General features: G+C 35.1%; 1 protein-coding gene across 2 annotated transcripts in view; it reads right to left on the bottom strand.

The window, feature by feature from the left end:
* Positions 1-7,062: 7,062 nt before the first annotated feature.
* The window catches only part of LOC150077732 (uncharacterized), a 44,640-nt gene continuing 24,276 nt past the window's right edge, over positions 7,063-27,426 (bottom strand). Inside the window, exons 4-5 of one of the 2 annotated variants that reach the window (XM_090384862.1) lie at positions 9,578-9,650; positions 7,175-7,306 (exon numbers count right to left, since the gene is read on the bottom strand). In XM_090384862.1, the coding sequence (XP_090240988.1) occupies positions 7,272-7,306; positions 9,578-9,650 (108 nt within the window). In that variant the 3' untranslated portion in view covers positions 7,175-7,271. Of the gene's footprint in view, positions 7,307-9,577; positions 9,651-27,426 lie in introns of both variants that reach the window. The other variant, XM_090384861.1, reaches the window with a different exon arrangement.

Raw genomic sequence — 27,426 nt, 5'->3', positions numbered from 1 at the left:
CCGATATACCTTCATCAATATCATTGATAAATATACAAAACAACAGCGGTGCCTCTGTAGCCAGGTGGGCAGAAGCAGCAGTGGGTATTGAAGGAAGACAAACTGAATGTGTAGTCTGAAAAAAACGATGTGCATCATACTCATTATACTGTATTATTTCTACACTGACTGGCAGAATGGCACTTCTGTTATTTTTATGTTTTATTATGCTGTCTTGCTCTAATTAGTCGTGTAGATGTGAATATTCCTAAATGTTACTTTAATTCCTTGTAAAATTACAAATTGTGCTTTAAATGTAAAAACAAGTAATATAAAAAAAAAAATTTTAAAGTCAATTCCTACTTGGGTCAACAAAGAAAAATTTTATTTTAGTTACTTTTTATTAAATAATTACAATTAATATAAATATGTATATACATATGACAGAATCACAATTTTAAGTGGCAAAATAGAAAGCGAATTTCCTTGCAATTTTCCATTTTCCTTTCTATATATGGTGTTGGACTATTATTTTTATTCACATGTTTCATTTTCCATTTTGTTCCCTCCTTGACTCACACTAGAACCCAGAATGAAAAAAGAATCTGAAAAAGAAATTTTTTTCCAGCGATCTACACGATTCGCCACTGACGGTATTTATTCCCAAATTTATATCCTGCTAAATATCTTATATAAGGAAATTTTTTTCTCCCATATAAAACTAAAATTAATTAATTAAATTTAATTAATGAATTAATATTTGAAAAAACTGTATTAACATCAAGTGTCATCCACTACAAGTTTAAAAAAATGTATTTGAACTTGAGTGGATGAATAACAAAAATTTATCAAAAAATTATTGATTTTCGCAAGAATTGAACTCGCATACTTCACCTTCACGTGAAAAATACTGAAATCCTTGCATTTTACCGATTGAGCTACTGCCTGTTGATTTCAATTTTATTCCTAAATTTATATACAGAGAAATTTTTTTTTCCCATATAAAACTAAAATTAATTAATTAAATTTAATTAATGAATTAATATTTGAAAAAACTGTATTAACATCAAGTGTCATCCACTACAAGTTTAAAAAAAAATTATTTGAACTTGAGTGGATGAATAAAAAGTATTTTATTAACGATTGAAAATTAGAACAAGATATTAGCATTAGCATTAGTAGAGGCATATGATGCAAGAAAGCAAGCTTATTCAGCATCAGCCAAAAAAAAAAAAAAAACCCTCTCCCATTTCACCCCTCCATTCGTTCGAAATACCTGTCCAGTTGAGCTTTAAATTTGTTTAGGCTATCAACTTCAACAACAAGTGATGGAAGTCGGTTCCACCAACCAACCACCCGCTGGCCAAAGGCAAATTTCCGCACATCTATCCGACATCCGTCCTTCCTCAATTTGAATTTATGCCCTCTGAGGTGATTATTCTGAGAAAGATGAAGAATCCCAATGGCATTGAGCATGCTCAAACCATTCAAAGCCTTATACACCTCTATCAGATCACCTCGCCGGTGCCTAGTCTCCAGACTCTGTAATTTGAAAAACTTAAGCCTTTCTTCGTAAGAGCAACCCTTTGTTCCATTTACTAATCTTGTTGCCCTTCTCTGTACCCGTTCCAGCAGCTCTACATCCTTCATCCTTATATATAAATATATATAGGGAGAGTGTGAACTAATAGTAGGAATTGAATAACTATATAATAAGAAAATGATATGTATAAATTATAAGTGGATAATTAAGTGTATAACTTGCACTTGTATATTTGTATGTGTACCCCCTGGTCACCAGCCATAACTGGGTGTCTCTTAGGAGAAAATAAAGATAATAATAATATAAAATTTATAACCAATGAAAGATAACTAGTGTATTTTCCTCTGTGATATTCAAAGAGTAACGTTCAATTTTCTGTATGTAGAGAGAGATCAATTTTAAATATAACTTAAGTAAAATGGATGAACCTCTTACTTGAAAGTAGCCTTATGCTTTGATTATTTAAATCATTTAAAACTTTAACCCAGAACATCAGCTGTACATCTAGATAATGATCTGCTGTTTTACATTATTTTATGACCTTTCTGTCACCCTTGCACTTATGATACAAAGTTGGTATTGGACAAGAAATATCCAATTACCATCTCAGTGGTGGACATTTATAATATTTTATAATGCTTTGTCATCTTTCTGCTTTTGCTGCAAAGCTAAAACAAATGTCTAACACCAGTTCAGTGGTGGACATTCTATACTGCTCAAATATAGAGGGAAATACACCAGTTATCTTTCTCAATGCAGGAAAGATAAATTTCCTTCATGATACAACAAAAGGAACTTGAATAAATAATTAGTTATTAATAAATACAACTTAAGTGAACATTTGAAAAATTTACTTCTGTTGTCTTATGTGTAATTTAAACCACTTTGATTATTTAAATCTTAAAACTACAGCTGGGAATGGTCAATAGTAAATGCTTTCTAAATTTAAATTTTGGCTAATCAACTGCTTTTTTTTTTCTTAATTAAAAAGTTTCTCTCATCTTCTGTTTACTCTATAAACATATAATCAGCATGTTTCCAGATTAAATTTAATTAATGAATAGAAACTGATTTTATTTTAAGAAAAAATATTAAAAACATTAACAATATTGCACAATATATGTACATTTTTTTAATGTGTTTCATATATTATATACGTATTACACATTAATAATATTGTAGTGTGAGGAAATGTGATATAAATTTCCCTCTACCGTTAGCTGTAGAGGGAAATATTGTTTCTAGATTAAATTGAGGGCAGGAAACAACTTGCCCAATGAGGAAAAGCAGCTGATGGCAAATTGAAATTTAGAAATTATAAAATCAAAATGGTAATACACAGTACAATTTTAAATTCAAAAATTGCCATCCCAACATGACAAAAATGATCCAGACAACAAATAGCCTAATATTAAATTAAGAAATAAATATTTGGGTGCTTTTTAATCAAAACACCCCGTATATTAATGTTACCATTCTTGGACATCTTATGAGTTTAAAATACATTGGACAATTCTTTGCCACTGTGTACAATTGGCAAGTTTGTTTAAAGAGGAAACTGGTAGGACTGAGTCAGATCTATTACAAACAAACACATTTGATTTTTTGCAAATATTTATTCTCAATAAAAAAAAAGCAAATAATTCTGATATATTACATATTGCCTTCAAAAAGTTGGAGCTCTATATAAAAAGCCTCAGAACAAAATAGTATCAAATTCTTTAGAAATCTTATTCCATAATTACCACTGAGAGATACACACTATAATAATGTTAAACATGATTGACCAAAAACTGTTATTACACAGTATTAATAATTTGTATATCCTTCAGAATAGTGCTGATGTAGCTTCTATATCATAATTTCTCAGATGTAACAATACGATTAAATTATACATACTGTTTTGCTATAAATAACCATTCTTCGCTATTACTAAACTCTTCAAAGGCATACATTTTACATAAGAATATCTTAATGATAATTTTTTTCCTAACTTATATGAAAATATTTTGCAAATTGTTTATCAAACTCTTAAGTTTCCATAAATTGGTTTTCTATATAAAAAGTAATTCATAAAAAATATTTTAAAAATTATATAAAATAATGCAATTAAAAAAAACTAATAAATATTAATTGATAAAATAAGTATAATTATGCAAAAGTTACATTTGTTCTGTAACTAGGCCATCTTAACTTTTCTGAATATAAATAATAGTGGTGTGTTCTTGATTTAATGTGACATATGGAGCAAATATTTTTTTTTTCAAATTTATAAAAATTAATATGTGATTAACAAATATTTTGATACTTTTCAATATAAATTTGTTCTGAAGCAAATTATGGCTTGTTAAATCCATATCAAATCCACAATTTTGAAACAGGAAACTTGTTAAATCCACAATTTGAAACAGGAATAATCAATTTAGACAACAAAACTATAAAACAGGTTTCCAAACTTTTATACCTTGAGCCCCCTTAAAATTTTTCATAAATTTCACATGCCCCCCAAAGTCCAGAACAAGTGCAAATAAAGAGATTTGACATAATTTGATAAATTAATATATACACTGAGTGATCACTGAATTATGACCACCCCTATGAAAACTGAATGTGACCAACTGACCACGTGAGGTACGAGAGTGCGGAGTTAGTCAACCTATATAGCATATATAAGGTTACAGTGGTTCAGTAGGTAGTAAAATTCTGGGCATGATGGGCTAAAGGAAGGATTTATTGGACTTTGGTAAAGGACACATTGTGGGTGCTCGACGAGCTGGTGCCTCGATTTCCCAAACGGCTGAACTGGTGGGGTGTTCAAGAGCCGCCGTAGTTAAAGTGTACCAGGACTGGCATCAAAATGGTCAAACAATGACCCTACGGAAAACTGCAAAGGTCAGCGAAAGGTTGATTTTAGAGATGAGCGCTGGGTCCGATGACTCGTACAGGCGAACAGGTGCAGCACTGTTGAAGAGCTGACTAACCAATACAACATGTGCCAACCCGGAACAATATCTGGCATGATCATACATCGCATGCTCGCAAGTATGGGCTATACCAGCAGACCACCCCTATGGCATCCTTTCCTAACCAAGGTTTATCGGTGTAAAAGACTCGCCTGGTGCAAAGAGCATGCAAGTTGGATGTTAAAGACTGGAAGAAGGTGTGCTGGTCGGATGAGTCACGTTATTTACTCCGCACCATGGATGGTTGTGTACGGATTTGGCATCAACAACATGAGGCTCTTGATCCATCATGCATAGTATCAACAGTGCAGGCCAGTGGAGGCGGTTGTATAGTGTGGGGCATGTTTCACTGGCAGGAACTTGGACCCCTGGTGCATGTGGAACAAAATATCATTGGTCTCCACTATCATCAACTGCTTGCTGACTGTGTACACCCCATTATGTTACACTTTTTCCCGAATGGCAATGGTGTTTTCCAAGATGAAAATGCACCGAGCCATTGGGCACTTGTTGTGCAGGGATGGTTTGAGAAACAGTTCTGACTTCCAGTGTATCGATTGGCCTCCGAACTCCAGCGATATCAATCCCATAGAGGAGTTGTGGGACACTATGGAAAGGCATATCATACGTCTGGATACACCAATCACCTCCATACCTGCATTGCTGACTACATTGCACACAGCTTGGTTGGCCATACCTCCCAAACACTTCCGACATCTTGTTGAATCAATGCCATGTCAGATAGCTGCTATACTGAGGGCAAAAGGAGGACCTACGAAGTATTAGGTAGGTGGTCATAATTCAGTGATCACTCAGTGCACTTCAATTCATTTAATCTCAAAGAAATAAAATACAAATAACAGAAATAAATAAATAATTGCTTTGTAGCTGAATGAGTGGAATGGTTTGTCCACATTTTGTTAAAAAAAAGTGTTTAATGAAAGCAACAAGCATTTCTTCAAAAAAATCAAGTGTGTACAAAGTATGTTGGTGAACCCCATACTTTGCAAATCTCTGTTATAAAACAATTACTAACAAAAACAGAAAGTTAAGTACAAACACACAAATGTCAGGTGTTACTACAATGAAGAATTTGTAATATATGTAACTTTCAATGTATTCATATATCTCTATATAAATATGTAATTAATAAAAAATTCAATATACAAAACGACAGCTCCAAAAACTGGATTTTGCTCCTTATAGATAAAAAGTTGACCTGCAACATATGCCTGCATAAAATTCTAAAATGACAACTTGAAGAAAGCTAAAATAACTCAAGTAATCAAAAACCTTCTCTGAAAATAAACTAGAATGGCAAAAATAAATTACTACAATAATTATCATAAGAAATAATGCAATAGTAAATAAATTAGATAACCCTAATATAAATAATGAAAAATTTCATTAGGGAACTTCTTAAAGGCATGAATGATTGCAGCATAGGTTCAATAAAGTCTCTAGGATTGGATACAAAATCTTATGATCAACAGATATTCTTCTAATTTTTTCATAGGAAAAAGAGATCAGGTGTGTAGAATGATACAAAAAGTTAAAACAATAAAAAAGAAAATGGGCAGTTTAATAATTGATGGTTATTCAAATATTTGAATGAAAAAATACTGGTCTCAGACCAGAAACTTCTACTTTGGAGCAATGATTATTAACTAGTAGAGTCACCATTAGCTACTTAATGGTCTCCGTGTTGCGGAAACTTAAGAAGTACAGGCAGCAAATAATGTTTTATCTTATTTTGGAAGGAACTCATAGGCACTGATCTAAATGTGGCCAGTATTTATCCCTTGATTGATATTTATACATTGGAAAGCAATGGAATGAGAAATGAATCTTTAAAAATTCTCTGCCTATTGGAGTCATTTGTCAGTTTTTTATTTCATATCAGTGTTTTCTAGGAACAAATTATATTCAGGCATCATGTAAAGGATACCTCATAGATAATAAAGCTGAATTAAAAATATTGCAGAATAAGGGAAATGAGAAATAGGAGTCTTTAATGCTAATAAGATATTCTAGAAAAAATGCAGTGTGATGGTATAATAACATTTATTCTTTGTCTTATTACTCCATTATTAAATGCTAAAAGACATAAAATAAAACACTCCTGCTTCATTACCAAGAGGAACACTTGGATCATATCAACCTAATTAAGAAAACTTATCAGATAATCAGAAAACAGATGAGATGTACACTTTAGAAAATGATGGTTTTGATTTGCCATTAAAATTATATTAAACAATCACATGTGACTTCTGTTTTTAATATATTTATTTCAAAATACATAAAAAGTGAATTGCATATATCAATCACATATCCTTCTTACATATCTTCTACTGTATTACTTGCACATGTAAAAATATTTTCCAGAAAAAGTGATAACATGATTTATTACAAGAATTGCTCATTTTATAATACATTAATTATATCATTTGCTAATGGAATGGCTAAAAATATATCACAATTTTCACATAAAATATTTAAGTATGGACATCTATGTTAATTTCCAGTTTTTCATTACAAATACGATAAAATTTTCTCTTCAAATCTATTGTTGCATTTTCCAAAATTCTAAAAAAGTCCCCAGTTCAATACACCTGCAAATAACACTAACCGAACAAATTCCAATGCATCTAATCACCATTTACGAAAGGTTACTCAAATAAAAATTCAATGAATTATAAAGCAGTCTTCAGACCTTGGTGTTTCTTGCATTGTCTGTCCAGTAGTTTTGGATTGTCACTGCCTCTAGGCTATTTAAGAAGGAGTCATTATCTAAGGAAGTCATCTCTTCCGTACTTTCTTGCTGAAAGTGAAATTTCAAACCTTTAGATATACATTTATAAAAATTAAACTAGACTACAATCATTTAAATGTTTGTAATAACTAAGTATCAGCATAATTACGAAATCTCTGAATCAGTCATATCTATTTCACTAGCACATGTTAAAAATTAAAGCACTTCAGTATTTGAGAAATCACACTGGTGAATCAGCTTCATAGAAATGTACTGTTAGGTATTGCTGTATAAAATGATGTGAAATGCATATAATGTATGAAACAAATATATGATAAACTTTCATATACCTGATTGTTCAGTTTTATGCAATATCTGATCCAATTTTAATGTGGATTCAAATCAGCATATCTATAATTTCTATAAATATTTAAGAATTAGTTTATTCCATATGCATCTCAATAGTTTTATTTTATTGTTCTGAAAGTAACCAGCAGTGGTTCATGCAGCCTCAGTGCCATTTTCCATGTTGTGCCAATCAATAGTCCTGTGTGTGTGTGTGGGCGCCTCCGTAGCCAGGTGTGCAGGAGCAGCAGTGCATAGCACACGCTTCTTGATTAGACCGGGGTTCAAGCCCGTGACCACCAAATACGGAGGATGCGGAAAGGTCAGGGAATGACCACCGCATATCCCTGGAGCAATATGGCCTTAGTTGCTAATGCTCCTAAAAACCAAATAACAACAACATGGCCAAAATCACACCGGCCTCCATCATCTTCTGGCCTCCGGCCCATCAGGGTTTCCCCAGTAAGGCTTATGGCCAGTCCGCCTCTGTCAATAGAGAAAAAATATGAAATTGTGAAACACTTTGAGCAAAATGAAAGACCATGTGATATTGCACATGCTACAGGCCTAAATGAGGCAACACCAAGAATTAGAAAGAATGCAGAGAAAATAAAAACAACTTTCATAACAGGAACAACTCAAAGTGTAATAAAATCCATTAGATCAAGACACAAAGAATTGGAAGAGATGGAATGGCTGTCATTTGTTTGGATAAAAAATCAAAGAACAAGTTTGCTTATGATAGAAGCAAAAGCATTAGCAATATTTATTATGTAATAGTTGTAATAACCTACTTACGTATTTTATTATGATTATTTATTGTGTTTGGTATTGTTTTGGTTACAAATGTGTGTTCAATCTTGGGTGGTCGGCATCTAACCCTATTTTTCCCATAGGGCCTGTTATTTATATTGCACAATTTTGCATTGCACGAGGGTTTCTAGGAACACACACAACTATCATGCTATACGAGGACTGACTGTACTTCTTTTGTCCCTCGCATGGAAAAAACATATACAGTATATGCATGCATTATAATGAAACTGAATAATAGGAATCTGGGCAGCAAACATTATCACTGCAGTGCTGGCCATGGCTGCACCTTTTTAAGGTACAGCAATATTAACATTGTACCTGGCTTGTAGCCAAGAAAATGAGGATAGCTGGTCAAAATTGCCTATGCATACACATAAGTCATACTGGTACATTTAACATTTAAACTTAATATAATAAAAAATCATGATGATCACTGTTCCCATACAAAATACATCACTATTCCCATCTGATGCATTGCATATAGTGATACAAGTTGCACATCATTATTGTCTACAAATAACAAATAGGTGCAGTAGGTCAAGGAGTCACTGGAACTAGAGGACTGGAAAAGGAGTCACACAGTTCAATAAACCTTGGTTCAAGCTGCATCATACAGATGACAGGGTGTGGAGAAAGCAATATGAATTCGCTGATCTATCTATCCTCAGTAGAAATAAATATAACAGATAAATAGAAATAAATAGTGGCTCCACAAACCTGTCAATGAACAAATTTGTGGAACCACTGTGGTGGTAGTGGTGGTGGACATGTTTTGTTGGGAGATGCTAGGAATCCTGATGCCCATGAATGTATGCCTGGATAGTAAAATCTGACTTGAACATTGTTGCAGACTTTTTCTACTGACCCATTAAATAAAACGATTCAAGATCTTTACAGATATTTATATTTTATGGGCTTTTCTCAGTCTTCTACACAGTGCACAACAGATAACCTAAGTTACCTTGTTATTACTACAAAATATATTTCTTCAGTGCAATTTTAAACATAAAAATAACATCTAGTAATGCATGGTTTTCAAAAATCATAAATGTTGATTTATGTCATAAAATCTGATGTTATGATAGCAGTCTATTAGACAGTATGTCAAGCGTACCTCTTTGTATTAATCTTAATTATAAGAGAAAGTTATATTGTGATGACACTATCACTGATATGTACCTGCAATTGTATCTGAAGGAAGAGTGTTATAGTTCTTGAGGGCTTTCACTACATGCAGACAGTTTCTCCCTTCCTGTAAGATATATGAGTGGATTAAAAATTGTTTTCTAAATGTAATGTCAGGATCACTTCACAAAATAACTGCCTTATAAAGGGACAGAGAAATAGTATGAATTGAACTAGAAAATTTAGAATGCAGTTCACTGTAGTATTTCTCAATCACTTTGATTTTTTGTTTTACCTTAAAAATTAAATTTTACAAGAGATATTCTTTTCTAATGGTCTAATCATGAAAATTTAAAAAAAAAAAACTGCATTTTGTTAAGAAATACAACTCTTCGTGTAAAGGACCATATACCATTCAGCTTTCAACTTTTCCAGGCCAATCAGAACTTCAAAGTTCTGACAACTTCCATCTGCTTTAGCAGTAGTACTCAAAATAATACTCCATTCCAAAATTATTTTAAAATTTCTTTTCTTAATGTCACAAAAATTATTAGTTATTTTTTCTAAAAAAACTTTCAGCAACATTATCTTCATAACTTTCTTTAACAGAAATTAACAGTAAATTAACAGTAAATTTACAGGACTGGCTCTGGCATTAAATTAATCTGACAGCATGGCATGGGGCTTATCAGACCCAGCTTGCAAAATATCTCTAGTGTGTTAATTGCCAATTGAAGATTAGGAGCTCTTCCTCCATTTACTATCCTAAATATACATAAAGTTTTATTTCAGTAGTTCTGAAAGTGATATGTGTTGTTTATGAAGGGTAATTAATCCTCCAGTGGGCTTGTTAATTTATATTTAATCCACACATGTACTCAGAAAAAGTAATCCCATTTTATAAACATATAACATTTTATAACATATTTAATTATTTTTCAGTTTTTGTTACCACCTTTACTTTCAATCTATTAGCATTAGCATTAGCATTAGTAGAGGCATATGATGCAAGAAAGCAAGCTTATTCAGCATCAGCCAAAAAAAAAAAAAAAAAACCTCTCCCATTTCACCCCTCCGTTCGTTCGAAATACCTGTCCAGTTGAGCTTTAAATTTGTTTAGGCTATCAACTTCAACAACAAGTGATGGAAGTCCTGCTAGAAAAATTCTGTCCCTGTCCCTGCTAGAAAAATTCCTGTATCTCATGGTGTCTTGTCAATGATATACAGGAATTTTTCTAGCAGGGACAGGGATGTGATTATTCCCTTGTATAAGGCATTGGTCAGGCCACACCTTGAGTACTGTATACAGGTCTGGAGGCCTCATTTCAAGAAGGATGTAGAGCTGCTGGAACGAGTACAGAGAAGGGCAACAAGATTAGTGAATGGAACAAAGGGTTGCTCTTACGAAGAAAGGCTTAAGTTTTGCAAATTACAGAGCCTGGAGACTAGGCATCGCCGAGGTGATCTGATAGAGGTGTACAAGGCTTTGAATGGCTTGAGCATGCTCAATGCCGATGGAATTCTTCCTCTTGCTCAGAATAATCACCTGAGAGGGCATAAATTCAAATTGAGGAAGGACGGATGTCGGACAGATGTGCGGAAATTCGCCTTTTAGCCAGCGGGCAGTTGGTTTGTGGAATAGCCTTCCATCGCTTGTTGTTGAAGTTGATAGCCTAAACAAATTTAAGGCTCAGCTGGACAGGTATTTCAAACGAATTGAGGGGTGAAATGGGAGTAGTGGTTGTTTTTTTTTTTTTTTTTTTTTTTTTTTTTGGCTGATGCTGAATAAGCTTGCTTTCTTGCATCATATGCCTCTACTAATGCTAATGCTAATGTAATGAAGTCGGTTCCACCAACCAACCACCCGCTGGCCAAAGGCAAATTTCCGCACATCTATCCGACATCTGTCCTTCCTCAATTTGAATTTATGCCCTCTGAGGTGATTATTCTGAGAAAGATGAAGAATCCCATTGGCATTGAGCATGCTCAAACCATTCAAAGCCTTATACACCTCTATCAGATCACCTCGCCGGTGCCTAGTCTCCAGACTCTGTAATTTGCAAAACTTAAGCCTTTCTTCGTAAGAGCAACCCTTTGTTCCATTTACTAATCTTGTTGCCCTTCTCTGTACCCGTTCCAGCAGCTCTACATTCTTCTTGAAATGAGGCCTCCAGACCTGTATACAGTACTCAAGATGTGGCCTAACCATTGCCTTATACAAGGGAATAATCACCTCCTTATCCCTGCTAGAAAAATTCCTGTATATCATTGACAAGACACCATGAGCTACTCTTGCAGCTCGTCTGCACTGCTCAGAGAACTTCATATCTGCCTGCACAATTACCCCCAGGTCCTTTTCATTCTCCACCACTGTCAGTGTAGTACCGCAGAGTTGATACATTGCTCTGGGGTTACTGTTACCCATATGTAGTACTTTACATTTGTCAATGTTAAACTTCATTAGCCACCTCTCAGCCCATCTGTTCAACCTTTCCAGATCCTGTTGCAGCAGCATAGCATCAGTAGTGTCCTTAACGACCCTGCCAACCTTTGTATCATCTGCAAACTTAGACATTAAACTTGATATCCCATCATCAATATCATTCATAAACACCGAAAACAACAATGGACCCAAAACTGAACCCTGAGGAACTCCACTAATAACATTAGTCCACGTTGAGCAGTGTCCATTGATTACCACTCTCTGTCTTCTGCCACTCAACCATCCCCTTATCCATAGCAGCAATTTGCCTCCAATGCCACACTGCTCCAATTTGTGCAGCAGTCTTCCATGTGCAACAGTATCAAAAGCCTTTCTAAGATCCAAATATATAATATCAAAGTTATTCCCTGCATCCAGTTCCTTTGTGACTACATCATAGTATCCAATCAAATTGGTCAGGCAAGACCTGCCCTTAACAAAACCATGCTGCGTCTGAGCTATAACTGAATTCTTGTCTAGATGATCCTGCAGTGCTTCTTTAACCAGTGCCTCCATTAATTTACCTGGAACAGAAGTTAAACTAACAGGTCTATAATTACTTGTGTCAGCCTTTGATCCTCCTTTGTGAATTGGGGTTACATTTGCACATCTCCAGTCTATGGGTACCTCCCCTGAGTCCAAAGAAGCTCTCATAATTATGGCTAGGGGTTTGCATACTTCCTTTGCTGCCTCCTTTAATATAACTGGATAGATCCCATCCACCCCAGGTGCCTTTTTTATGTTTATCCTCAACAATCTCTCCTCCACTTTCCTCTCAGTTATTACAAAATCATCCAGCTCACTGCCAATGTTTACTTTACCTACATCATTCTCCTTCCTGAATAACTCCTCATGCGTGAATGTAGATGCAAAATACTCGTTTAGATTGTTAGCCACCTGAGCAGGATCCTCAACTGTTGAACCATCAATATCCAGTGGACCAATCTGATTCATCCCTTTCCTTCTCGAGTTCAAGTATGTAAAGAACTCCTTTCTGTTTTTCTTTGCATCCTTTGCCAAGGATTTTTCGTAGTCTGCCTTTGCCTGCCTAATCTCCTTTGTGACTTGGTTACAGACCAACTTATATCTATCACAGGCTTCCATGTCACCCATTAATTTGTATGTATCCCATGCATTTTTCTTCTCTGCCACATGTCTCATTAGTCCATCTGACAACCATTTAGGCCTAAACCTTGAACAATATTTCTTAGTTGGTATGTAAAGCCTGGTAGCCACCAAGATTAGTTCCTTGAATGCTCCCCATTTTGAGTTTGCTGTTGGTAACATCATCAGTTGGTCCCACTGTATAGAATTTAAATACTGTCTCAGACCATCATAGTCGCCTTTACGAAAACAAAAACCTTTCCCTTTACCTCTGATGGTAGTTACCTCCTTGAGTAAATCCCACTTCAACACACTGTGATCACTGCCACCTAGTGGTTCATTTATCTGCAGGTTCTTAATGCATGAAGAATCACTACTGATAATCAGATCAAGAGTATTGCTCCCTCTTGTTGCCTCACGAACATGCTGATGTAGAAAACAATCATCCAATAAATCCACAAAAGCCTTGCTAGTGTGCGAGTGACCAACCCACCAATTCCAGTCAATATCTGGGAAATTAAAATCCCCCATTATAAGACTCTCTGATTTACTGGCCCACTCTATTTCCCTGTACAATATATTATTATACTCATCAGAGTCATTAGGCCTATAGCACACTCCTACTCTCAATTTTGATTTCCCTATGCTTATGTCACACCAAACTGACTCGACACTGCCCTGTCCATCGATGTCAACTGGCTTCACTTCCTTTGACTTTATGTGTTTCTTAAATTTATGAGCAAACAACTGTGAAAAAACAATTTTTAGACACATTTTACACACACACACATATATGTGTATATGCACCTATTGTCTTCACCATGGCCTCCCATCTGTCTGTCTGTATGTAACAAAGATATGGACTAATGTTATTAGTGGAGTCCCACAGGGTTCGGTGTTAGGCCCACTGTTGTTTTGTATATTTATCAATGATATTGATGAAGGTATATCAGGCTTAATGTCGAAGTTTGCAGATGATACAAAGGTTGGCAGGGTTGTTAATGACAGTAATGGCAGTGTGCTACTGCAACAGGATCTAGATAATTTGGGCAGATGGGTTAAGAAGTGGCAACTGAAGTTTAACCTTGACAAATGCAAAGTACTGCATACGGGTAGAAGTAACCCCAGAGAAACGTACCAACTGTGTGGTACTACACTTAAGGTGGTAGAAAATGAAAAAGACCTGGGAGTAATTGTGCAGTCAGATATGAAGTTTTCTGAGCAATGCAGACAGGCTGCCAGGGCAGGTCATGGGGTTTTGTCAATGATATATAGGAATTTTGCTAGCAGGGAGAAGGAGGTGATTGTCCCTCTGTATAAGGCAATGGTCAGGCCACGCCTTGAGTACTGCATACAGGTCTGGAGGCCTCATTTTAGGAAGGATGTAGATTTACTTGAGCATGTACAGAGAAGGGCAACAAGATTGGTGAGGGGAATGAAGGGATCCTCTTACCAAGAGAGGCTTAAGTTCTGCAAATTGCAGTGGCTGGAGACTAGGCACCTGTGTGGTGATCTGAACCCATTCAAGGGTTCAGCGTGCCGAACCCTTGAATGGGTTCGGCACGCTGAATTCTGATGGGATCCTTCCACTCGTTCAGATTACGAAACTAAGGGGGCATAAATTCAAATTAAGAAAAGACAGATGTAGAATAGATGTGCGGAAATTTGCCTTTAGCCAGCAGGTGGTTAACAGCTGGAACAAACTTCCATCTGTCGTTGTGGAAGTTGATAGGTTGAATAAATTTAAGGAGGAACTGGACAGGCATTTGGAGGGAATGGTGTGATTTTTTTTTTTTTTTTTGGCTGATGCTGCATAAGCTCATACACTTGCTTTCTTGCATCACATGCCACTACTACTACTACTACTATTCCCAGTGCATGGAATTTCATGAATACTTGGACCTTTTAAAAATATTTGTCAGGCCATTCTAAATTTCATTAAAATTAGACAAATAGAAATCCTGCAATTATTATTTCTGTTTTAGATACAAATTGTATGGAAAAAAGAAATTCAATAATTAAATGTAGTTTTAGTGCAGTATTTTAGAGTCAGTGCCCACTTTGCATGTATTATTATGTAAGACTTGAAAATGTGGTGTGAATATATAGAGATAAGGTGACCATACAGTTTTGGAGAAAAACCAGGACAAAACGTGTTCCAAAGAAGAAAATCCAGGAAAATGCAACTGTTTTGTCCCAGATGCATTTGCATCTGGGACAAAACTATGACAGCATTAGTGTTCATGTATTTTTAATTATATGCACATAAACTGCACATAGCTGTTCATTAAAAGTGCATTTTCATTTTTTAAGTTGACATAGCTGAAAATAATAATTTTATTAATTATTATAGTTAAGTTAAGCCTTCTCCAGTGGATTTTTAAATAATAGATCATTTTTAATGAAAAATATTTGCTCTGAAGGTAGCTAGAGAAAAGTTTGCAGACTGCCAGGTGCCCGCAGGTGTTTAATAGCACTGCTGTGTTTGAGATTTAATATAGCATGATAATTTATTTATTCCATATTTATTGTTTGCTTAAGATTCTACATTTGTGTATAATTCCATTATTAAGTAACTCGGAAGCCATAAATTCCTTAGGAAGTTAGTGTTAATTAATCTCTATGGAATGGAAAAGTAGACCAATAAAAAATTTACAGTTGAAATAAAAATATTTTTAACTAGGACATATGCTAAACTTGCCAGGACAGGTCTAAAATCCGGGACTGTCCCAGCTAAACAGGGACATATGGTCACCTTATATAAAGAGAAAAAAAGAGACAAAAAAAAAAATATATATATAGATATATATATACTGGAGAAGAGTAATAAACATTATGCATAATATTTATTAGTTATTTATTTATTAAGTAATATTTATTTATTATGTAAAATTTATTTATTATGTAAAATTTATTTATTAGTTATATTTATGACAATTTGAAAATTATAGATCTCTTAAAGTACCATTTATAACTGACACAATATAATAGCATAGCTTAATTTAATTTATTATGGTACTCACCTTTTTATATAATCTGCATTGATGTTAGAATAAAATGGATGATAATTTTAAATTTAAGTTAGCGTAAATAAGTTAGGATTTAAAAACAGAATTAAAATATGCGCAAGGAAGTAGAAGTGCACGTATTCGTCCTTGGTTGTCAATGTTGAAATTGGAACAATTGAAGTTATATAGTTGAAAACAGAACTTCAATTGTTCCAATTTCAACATTGACAACCAAGGACGAAGACGTGCACTTCTACTTCCTTGCGCATATTTTAATTCTGTTTTTAAATCCTAACTTATTTACGCTAACTTAAATTTAAAATTATCATCCATTTTATTCTAATATCAATGCAGATTATATAAAAAGGTGAGTACCATAATAAATTAAATTAAGCTACGCTATTATATTGTGTTAGTTATATTTATTTATTAGTTATAATATTTATTATGTATAATATCTATAAGAGTAATAAATATTGAAATTAAACTGAAGGGCTAATTTAGAACGTAAAACCACAGAGTTTTATTAAATAATCTATAAAGTTATAAACTTAATAATTAATTGATAAGAAGATAACTATATTTACTTTTCACTTCTATTAATCACAGAAAAAGAAAGTAATTTAATTTAAGTTAAAAATATCAAACACGTCTGAAATGTAATGCACTGTATACATTAACTACCTTGTTTTTCATATTTAAAAGGTATATTTTTTAGAATAAAATCTCCTCTGATGCACTTTAGACATGTTTCTTTTACATGTTTTTAATGCCTACATCTTGACTATTACTTTTACCGTTGGTAAGCAAAATTTAAAATAAAAAAATTTGAAAACCCATGTACTCCAACAATTGGTTATTAGCCAGACATGTCAACAACATCTGAAACAAATACTGGCAGCTGGAAGACATTGCAATCAAATGTGAAGCCAACATGTTCAATAATTGGATGAAAGAGATGATGCTAATTTTAAACACTCAAATTTGTAATATTTGATAATTATAAGCAAGAATAAACATTTTTTTTAATGCAAGAGATTGCAAGTCAAACCAATAATGAAAGAAAACTAACATTCATATTGACATCACTTATAAAAATTTTAATTTTTAAATTTATGTAGTTTTGGTGGACATAAACCACCAGTGTGCTTGTTAGAGGGTTAAGAGAAATGTGCTGATAGATGTGGCATTCCATAATGTGTTTCTATTTACTGCTTTCCACTCTGTGCTACTGTTTTGCATTTCAGTGTAATGTAAGCAATGAAATTTCTTGGCAGATAATTGCTACCACTGCCAGAGAAATTAGTACTCTTTGTTCAACTTTAGTTATTATATAAAATGGTTTATTGTCTTAATTATTATTATTTATATAAAATTGTTTATTTTCACAATTATTATATATATTTTTTTAAATTTAATATATAAAAAAGTCAGTAATATATGTGCATTCATTAGTTTCAACTTTTTCATGCTTAATGGATATATGAACTTGAAAATGGAAGAGACTAATAATTTTATGTTTATAGTGTTTTAATTTTTAAAACAATAAAAGTTAAAAGTTTTATTATATTGAAAATAATAAATTTTTAAAAGCACAACAGTTTTAAATTTTAATTTTTCATAAAAATAAAAAATAATTATAATTAATAAGTATTTAATTTAATAAGTATTCAGTAGGAAAAGAACAAACATCAGTATATGCAAGTAAAATATTTTTTTTTTTTTTTTTAGAAATAAAAAGAAGTTAGCAAGAGTATATTTGGAGTTACATTGGAGGTATACATGTTATATTTGGAGATGCAACTGCTAGCTGCTTAATATTAAGAAAATAAATTAAAATATTTAGAACTATTATATAAAGTAAATAAATATTTTGCATCTACATTCAAACCAGAGGAATTTTCTTAGGATTGAAGATACCAGAAATAAACCAAACTCTAACAGGGAGCTAATGATTTTTCTGATAACTAAGAGGAAAATGGAAGCAAAGTTTTTGCAGATAAAAGTAAATAAGGCACCTGTGGCAGAGATGGAGAAAGGCATTAAAAAAGGCAACAAAATAGGCAAGCAAACCTTTGGCCATAATTATGGGAACATCTCTGGATGTTCCCATAATCATAGGGAGATTCCTATGAAATTGAGATGTTCAAATGTCTCCCCAATTCATCATTATCAATCATTTTCAATCCACTGCAGGATGAAGGCTTCTCCAGCAACTTTCCAGTTCCTTCTGTTTTGTGCAATGCACTTTTTTAGCTGCAACATTTTTGCAGCTAAAGTAAATAAGGCACCTGTGGTGGAGATGGAGAAAGGCATTAAGAAAGGCATCAAAAGAGGTAAGCAAATTCATAGAAAGGGATAAAAGGGTGAAGTAAGTAATTACAGGTAGTTCTCAACTTTATGAGTTAATTCATTCCTAGAATGCGCTCGTAAAGAGGGAATTTATTTCCCATGGACATAAGGTTAAAAATAGGGGTTAAGTTCTCAACAATGAAATTAGCTAGCTAATTAGTTTATGTTTAAACAATGATTGATTTATCGAAAGAAATGAAAACGTAGCCTGTAAAATCAAGCAAATTATAATAATAGAGAAATTATTTACGACTTACAAATGTTAAAGAATGTTTATTCTTCATCATCATTGACTAAATGCACACTCATTGATCACTTATTATTGGCTCTGTACTCTTTGGTTTGTTGCACAAGGAGTCATCTTCTTCAGAAATGTTTCAAGAGGCGTTTGTTTCCAAGATAATCTTCTCTTTTAATTATAAATTTCACGATTGCATGCATAAGCATTTTTTAATGGAACGCACAAATTGCAACTAACATGATTTGCTTGGAGTAACAAGTTTACGAAGCTTAAAAAAAAAAGGAATGAAGAGAATATTCTGAAAATTTATTTATGTTTATTTATACGATTGAAGATTTCAGTAAAGGGGAAATACATTTCACCATAATAACATAAAAAACCACACAATCCCAGCTATCGGTATTTTCACAAATGCAAGAAGATCGAGTTTACTATCCGTTTATAACTGCTTGCAGTAACAGAAAAGCCAAATAAACCGAAAAGTGCAAATTGTTTTTATTGTTTTACGGTAGTAACCTCCAGAAATGTGCTTTAGAAAAATATCACAAAGGTGTTTAAAATCGATTTTTATAACGGAACATATGATAACAATGAAAGTGTAATGCATTTTAATGATTTGAATTGGTAATTAATACAATTTACAAACCATGCTCATGACCTTTTATATGGCCTTAAGGTCACCTTAAAAATGACATTTTAGAGAGATAAATAGCTTAGTTATACAGCGAAAATTTCAAATTCCGAGATCTTGAAACGAATTACCAAAAAACAATGTGTTATTTGGTTCACATTACAATATTTTAACGGTACGATGGTGTCTCTGGAACTGATTAATATCGTAAAGCGGGGTACACTGTATTGAATAGCTAAGTATGTGGTTTGAAATGTGGTATTTATGAATGTTTAACATCCATTTTTTGTAATTAATGTTCATATTTTCGATTTTGTTGATACTTGATTAGCATTAGCATTAGTAGAGGCATTTGATGCAAGAATAGAATAGAATAGAATCTTTAATTGCAGCAATGATAGACATACAATTAGTCCCGTCATGGCATGGTGGTGCCAGGGGTTAACAAAACATATTTACAAAAGAGATACACATGAGAAAAAAAGATAAATCAGATTATTAACAAGACACAGTTTTACATTTTCAGTTCGACGAGGATACCCTTCCTGTATTTTTTATTATTGACTACTTCTTGGAAGTCCCCGTCGATGGCTTGCAGTGAGGGCAGCATTTGCTTTGGCAGGAATCTGTCGGTTAGTACTAACCGGTTACGGTTTGCTAGCAGCTGTGCTGAAGACCGGAGATAAGGGGGAGGAATGCGCCAAGAGCAGTGATCCCAGAAGTTCGGCTCTGTAATTTTACCGGTGGCCATCTTGATGGTGAACAGCAGCCTTCTTTCTGCGATGTAGGACCGGAGCCTGCGTAGTTGAAGAGCTTCTGCTAACTGCGTTGATCTGAGAGCTGGGGGAAGGTGGAGTTTGCTGTTGGCCCATTTTTTTGAAAGCAAGCTTATGCAGCATCAGCCAAAAAAAAAAAAAAAAAAAACCCACTTCCACTTCACCCCTCTGTTCGTTCCAAATACCTGTCCAGCTGAGCCTTAAACTTATTTAGGCTATCAACCTCCACCACAAGGGATGGAAGTCTGTTCCACCAACCAACCACCCGCTGGCTAAAGGCAAATTTCCTCACGTCTATCCTACATCTGTCTTTCCTCAATTTGAATTTATGCCCTCTCAGGTGATTTTTCTGAGCTAGAGGAAGAATCCCATCAGCATTGAGCATGCTTAAACCATTGAAGGCTTTATACACCTCTATCAGATCACCTCGCTGGTGCCTAGTATCCAGACACTGTAATTGGCAAAACTTAAGCCTTTCTTCGTAAGAGCACCCCTTTGTTCCATTCACTAATCTTGTTGCCCTTCTCTGTACTCGTTCCAGCAGCTCTACATCCTTCTTGAAATGAGGCCTCTAGACCTGTATACAGTACTCTAGGTGTGGCCTGACCATTGCCTTATACAATGGAATAATCACCTCCTTATCCCTGCTGGAAAAATTCCTGTATATCATTGACAATACTCCATGAGCTACTCTTGCAGCCCATCTGCACTGCTCAGAGAACTTCATATCTGCCTGCACAACCACCCCCAAGTCCCTTTCATTCTCTACCACTGTCAGTGTAGTACCACAGAGTTGATACGTTGCTCTGGGGTTGCTGTTTCCCATGTGTAGTACTTTACATTTGTCAATGTTAAACTTCATTTGCCACCTCTCAGCCCATCTGCTCAACCTTTCCAGATCCTGTTGCAGCAGCATAGTGTCAGTAGTGTCCTTGACAACCCTGCCAACCTTTGTACAATCTGCAAACTTGGACATTAAGCTTGATATACCATCATTTATAAATACAGAAAACAATAATGGACCCAACACTGAGCCCTGAGGGACTCCACTAATAACATTAGTCCACGATGAGCAGTGTCCATTGATTACCACTCTCTGTCTTCTCCCCCTCAACCACCCCTTTATCCATAGCAGCAATTTGCCTCCAATGTCACACTGCTCCAATTTGTGTAGCAGTCTTCCATGTGCAACAGTAATTGGGAACAAAAAACTTGTAAACCCGGGAACTCGTAAAGCGAGAACTGCCTGTACAGACCTGTAAGTTTAACTTCTGTTGCAGAGAAAATAACAGAGTCACTAGTTAAAGCAGTTATGCAGAACCATCTAGACAGGAATGAAGTTACACTGTAGTCACAGCCTGGATTTGTTAATGGACAGTCTTGTCTGAGCATTCTGATTGGATACTATAACACAGTAAAATAACAAAGGAACTGGATTCAAATAATAATCTTGAATTCATATACTTAGATTTAAGAAATGTGTTTGATAATGCCACATGAAAGTTTGCTGTACAAATTGGAGCAATGTGACATTAGGGGCAAGTTACTGCTATTGATAAATGGATGGTTGAGTGAGAGAAAAGAAAGAGAATGGTTATCAATAGGCACCGCTCTTCTTGGACTAATGTTATTAGTGGGGTACCAGGGTTCAGTGCTGGGCCCATTGTTGATTTCAAAATTTATTAATGATACTGATGAAGGCTTAATATCTAGTCTGCAGATGATACAAAGGTTGGCAACATGATTAATGACAGTATTCAGAGTAACAAGAAATTGGGTAGATGGATTAAGAACTGGTAACTGAATATTGACAAACACAAGGTACTTCATATGGATAGCAGAAATTCTAGAATAATATATCAACTATGTGGTACTACATTCAAGATGTTAGAGGATGAAAAAGACCTGGAGTAATGGTGGATTTGGGATTTTGGAAAATTTGTGGATTTGGGAAAAATTGTGGATTTTTTTTTTTTTTTTTTGTTTCATGCTATATAAGCTTGCTAATATTAAAAATTCCTATTTAAATTTTATGCACAGTTAATATTGATATTAGGTTAGAAGGAAAGATGATTTCATTAATATAAGATTTCATTAATGTTAGCATTAGCATTGGTGGATTTTTTGGGTGGATTTTTGGCTGCTGTAAAGGGATAAGTATTTTTAATTTTTACTATATTCTTTGTTAATTAACATACTATATTGTGTTATTGTGTTTTACAGAGATATTAAATAAGTTTAGTAGCATTCGCTAGCTTCTTATTTTGAATTCCACTAGCGAATTTTGGAAGTTATGACTCCCGATGTTGGCGCCAATATTGTTGAACTAACCACCATATTATAGTAAATAAGAAATGGCATAACATATATATATTGCGAACTGATAGTGTAAAGTATAAAGTAAAACAAGATAACATAATATGAAGCACTGATTAGGAATCTGTTAGCTTAGAGTATTATCAATTAATCAAAAATATTATTAATCTTATTAAATTTTATTTAAATTGAAATAGCGAGAGTGCTGTGACCCAGGGGAGAAACAAAGGGGGGAAATTCTCCAACACATCACAGTCTCAAAAAATGTGCGAAATGTGAAACATTTATTGACCTTTTTAAATAAGACATGATCTAGCCAAGGAAGATGCCTTTGCATGTGCTAGGTGTCTAGAGTGTCAAGAAATTAGGCGCCAACACAGCGTTCTCATGGGCGTCTATGAGAGCTGGAGGTGTAGGGTAAAAGCCCTCAAAGAAATTAATAATGCCCTCAAACTAATGACATTAAGAGTAAGAGATCTGCAGATTTACTCAACAAGTACAGGTCAATGTTGAAAAAAAAGTCATGAGTTAGGGTTGAATGTGAAAGTGTCTGCAATTCTGCCCAGACATGATAGGAGGGAGTATATGATGAGAGCCTTGTCGCTCAATTCAGCTCTACAGAGATTGTGCAAGGCTCAAGGGGTAAAATTTTTTCAGCCTGGTCTGTTCTTGTTGACAGGAGAGACTGTTTCTACAGAGATGGGTTACACATAAATAGAAAGGGTGCAAGAATATTTGCTGATGCTATCGAGGCAGTGTTAGGTGGGTCAGAAAACTGCTAGCTTGGGAGGAGACACAGATCAAGCCAAGTTAACAGTTAGCTCTAAAAGGTTAACAGTGGCCATAGGCAGAGCCAAAAGTGATTCTTGCACTGCTTCTATTAGAATGAGCAGCAGCCTGGAAAGCAAGGCAATGGAGATTTCCAGGACTGCTGGGAGTCATAGTTGAACAAAATAAATACATGGGCTGTGTTAGGATAACTAAGAGTAGAAACAGGTACATGTATACTTGCATGTACACCAATGCTAGGAGTATAGTTAATAAATTTGATGAGCTTGAAGTGCTAGTCAAGACATCAAAGGCAGATATTGTTGGGATATCAGAGACGTGGTGTCACATAGACATGAGCAGTGCAGAATTGGAATTTGGGGAGTACAATGTGTACAGAAGGATAGACAAGACAGGAAGGGAGGAGGGGTTATGCTGTTAATCATAAAACATAAAATCTAAGGAAGTGCATCCAATTGATGTTGGTGGACAATGCAATGTTGAGTCTGTTTGGTGTGACGTAAACACTGGGAAAGGAAAAACGAGAGTAGGTGTGTGTTATAGTCCTAATGAATGTGATGAGTATAATGAGCAATTGTGCAGAGAAATAGAGTGGGACAGTAAATCATAATGTCTTATAATGGGGGACTTTAACTTTACAGATATTAACTGGAACTTGTGATTGGTCACTCGCACACTAGCAAGTCTTCTGTGGATTTATTGGATGACTGTTTTCTACAGCAACATGTCCGAGAGGCAACCAGAGGGAGTAATACTCTTGATCTAATTATCAGCAGTGATTATTCGTGCATTAAGAATTTGCAGATAAAGGAACCACTGGGTGACAGTGATCACAATGTAATGATGTGGGAATTACTTAAAGATGTAACTACCATCAAGGCTAAAGGGATAGGCAATTGCTTTCGTAAAGGTGACTACAGGGGTCTCAGACAGTTCTTAAATTCTGTACAGTGGGATCAATGGTTGATGTTACCAATGTTAAATTCTAAATGGGAAGCCTTTGGGGACTTAATTTTGGAGGTCACTAGTCTTTTCATTCCAACTAAGAAATACTGTTGAAGGTAGCTGATAAACTGAATGAGTATTTTCCATCTACATTCACACATGAGGAGTTATTCAATGAGGGGAGTGCCAGAACTTTATCAAACTCTAACAGGGAGCTAAGTGATTTTGTAATAGCAATTGTTGAAGTTAAACATAAAAAAAGGCACCTGGGGTGGAGGGGATCTATCCAGTTATATTAAAGGAGGCAGCAAAGGAAGTAAGCAAACCTTTAGCCATAATTATGAGAGCTTCCTTATACTCAGGTGAGGTCCCCATGGATTGGAGAGTGTGCAAGTGTATCACCAATTCACAAAGGGGGTTCAAAAGGTGACACAAGTAGCTTTGGACCTGTTAGTTTAACTTGTGTCCCAGGGAAAATAATGGAATCACTGGTTAAAGAAGAATTGCAGGATCATCTAGACAAGACTGCAGTAATAGTTAAGACACAGCATGGGTTTGTTAAAGGGAGATCTTGTCTGACCAATTTGATTGGATACTATGATGTTATTGCAAAGGAACTGAATGCCAAAATTTAATTTTGATATCATATACTTGGATTTCAGGAAAGCTTTTGATACTGTTGCACATGGAAGACTGCTGTAAAAATTGGAGAGGTATGGCATTAAGGGTAAGTTGCTACAATGGATAAAGGGATGGATGCTCTTCGTGGACAAATGTTATTAGTGGAGTTCTCCAGGGTTCGGTGTTGGGCCCATTGTTGTTTTGTATATTTATGAATGATATTGACGAAGATATATCAGGTTTAATGTCCAGGTTTGCAAATGATACAAAGGTTGGCAGGATTGTTAACGACAGTAAAGACAGTATGCTACTCTAACTAGATCTAGATAAGTTGGGCAAATGGACTGAGAAGTGGCAACCGAAGTTTAACATTAACAAATGCAAAGTACTGCATATGGGTAACAATAAGCGAAGAGAAACGTACCAACTGTGTGGTACTACACTCAGGGAAGTGGAAAGTGAAAAAGACCTGGGGGTAATTGTGCAGTCAAATATGAAGTTTGCTGAGCAGTGCAGATGGGCAGCCAGGGCTGATCCTGGAGTCTTGTCAATGATATATAGGAATTTTGCTAGCAGGGATAGGGAGGTGATTATCCCATTATACAAGGCAATGGTAAGGCCACACCTAGAATACTGTGTACAGGTCTGGAGGCCTAATTTTAGGAAGGATGTAGAGCTGCTAGAATGAGTACAAAGAAGGGCAACAAGATTGGTGAAGGGAACAAAGGGATGCTCTTAACAATAAAGGCTTTATTTCTGTAATCTGCAGTGCCTGGAGAGAAGGCACCTGCGAGGTGATCTGATTGAGGTATATAAGGCCTTGAATGGGTTGAGCAAGCTGAATGCTGATGGGATTCTTCCTCTTGCTCAGATTAAGAACTTGAAGGGACACAGATTCAAATTGAGGAAACACAATTGTAGAATAGATGTGCAGAAATTTGCCTTTAGCCAGGTACAGTCAGTCCTCGTATAACACGTGTTTACACTACACGAATTCGATCATACACGATTTATAAATAGGGGAACGATATCTTATATAACACGAACCGAATTCGCTTATGCACGATTTGCCATTGTGTTTACAAGAAATGGCAGTCGAATGCAGAATCACCCCAACCGAACGCAACACGATAGGAATGAAGAGAAGATTCTGAAAATGTATTTATGTTTTTTATATCAGTGAAGGGAAAACACATTTCACCATAATAACGTAAAAACCAACACAATTCCAGCTATCGGTATAATCGCAAATGAAATTAGATCGAGTTTACTACCAGTTTATAAGATTCCACTAGCAGAAACGCAACTGGAAATTGTTTTTATTGTTTTATGGTAGTAACCCCTCGAAATGTGCTTTAGTAAAATGTGAGGTGTTAATAGTGTATCTCAGCCTTTACGGTGTTATTTATTCAGTTGCTACAGGCGCCCAGCTTTGTTAATGTGTATCAAGGGTGCCGCTCGTTTTGCCTCCTCGCTTTATTCCCTAAAAATGAGTAAAATACTTAAAAGGTGTGAAAAGGAGGTGTCCTGGTGAAGATACTGCAGATTCAAGAGAAAAAGAAAAGCAATATCGATAAACAGAGGCGGACTGGGTCAAAAATTCTTACCCAGGAAAATTTATATGGCCTCATACTATGGTTTATGACCAAAATCACATCGGCCTCTGGCCCACCGGAGTTTGCCCGGTAAGGATTATGGCCAGTCCACCTCTGTCGATAGAGAAAAAAATATGAAATTGTGAAACGCTTTGAGCGAAATGAAAGACCATGTGATATTGCATGTGCTACAGACCTAAATGAGGCAACGCCGAGAATTACAAAGAATGCAGAGAAAATAAAAACAACTTTCATAGCAGGAACAACTCAAAGTGTAATTAAAATCCATTAGATCAAGACACAAAGAATTGGAAGAGATGGAACGGCTGTCATCTGTTTGGATAGAAAATCAAACAAAAAACAAGTTTGCTTATGATAGAAGCAAAAGCATTAGCAATATTTTATTACATAATAGTCGTAACAAAATGCGTAAGTATTTTGTTACGATTATTTATTGTGTTTGGTAATGTTTTGGTTACAAATGTGTGTTCAATCTTGGGTGGTCGGCACCTAACCCCATTTTTCCCATAGGGCCTGTTTATATTGCATGATTTTGCATTGCACGAGGGTTTCTAGGAACGCAACTATCGTGCTATACAAGGACTGACTGTAGTTGATTGGTGAAAGACTTCCATCTTTTGTTGTGGAAGCTGTTAGCCCAAATAAATTTAAGGCTGAGCTGGACTGGCATTTGGAACGAATGGAGGGGTGAAATGGGAGGGCTTTTTTGGCTGATGCTGCATAAGCTTGCTTTCTTGCATCATATGCCTATGCAAGCTTACATAGCATCAGCGAAAAAAAAAAAAAAAAAACCTTCTCATTTCACCCATCCATTAGCTCCAAATGTTTGTCTAGTTCTGCCTTGAATCCATTTAATCTATCACTTCTACAACGAGAAATGGAAGTTTGTCCCAGCAATCAACCACCCGCTGGCTAAAGGCAAACTTCTGCACATATATCCTACAACTGTCTTTACTCAATTTGAATTTATGCCCTCTCAGATGATTGTTCTGAGCAAGAGGAAGAATCCCATCAGCATTGAG

This window comes from Mastigoproctus giganteus, chromosome 11 (assembly GCF_048544385.1).
Source record: "Mastigoproctus giganteus isolate SK-2022 chromosome 11, ASM4854438v1, whole genome shotgun sequence".
In the NCBI taxonomy this organism is placed as follows: Eukaryota; Metazoa; Arthropoda; class Arachnida; order Uropygi; family Thelyphonidae; genus Mastigoproctus; species Mastigoproctus giganteus.
Note: the sequence above shows the minus strand (reverse complement) of the source record. Positions and strands in the feature narration are given on the sequence as shown.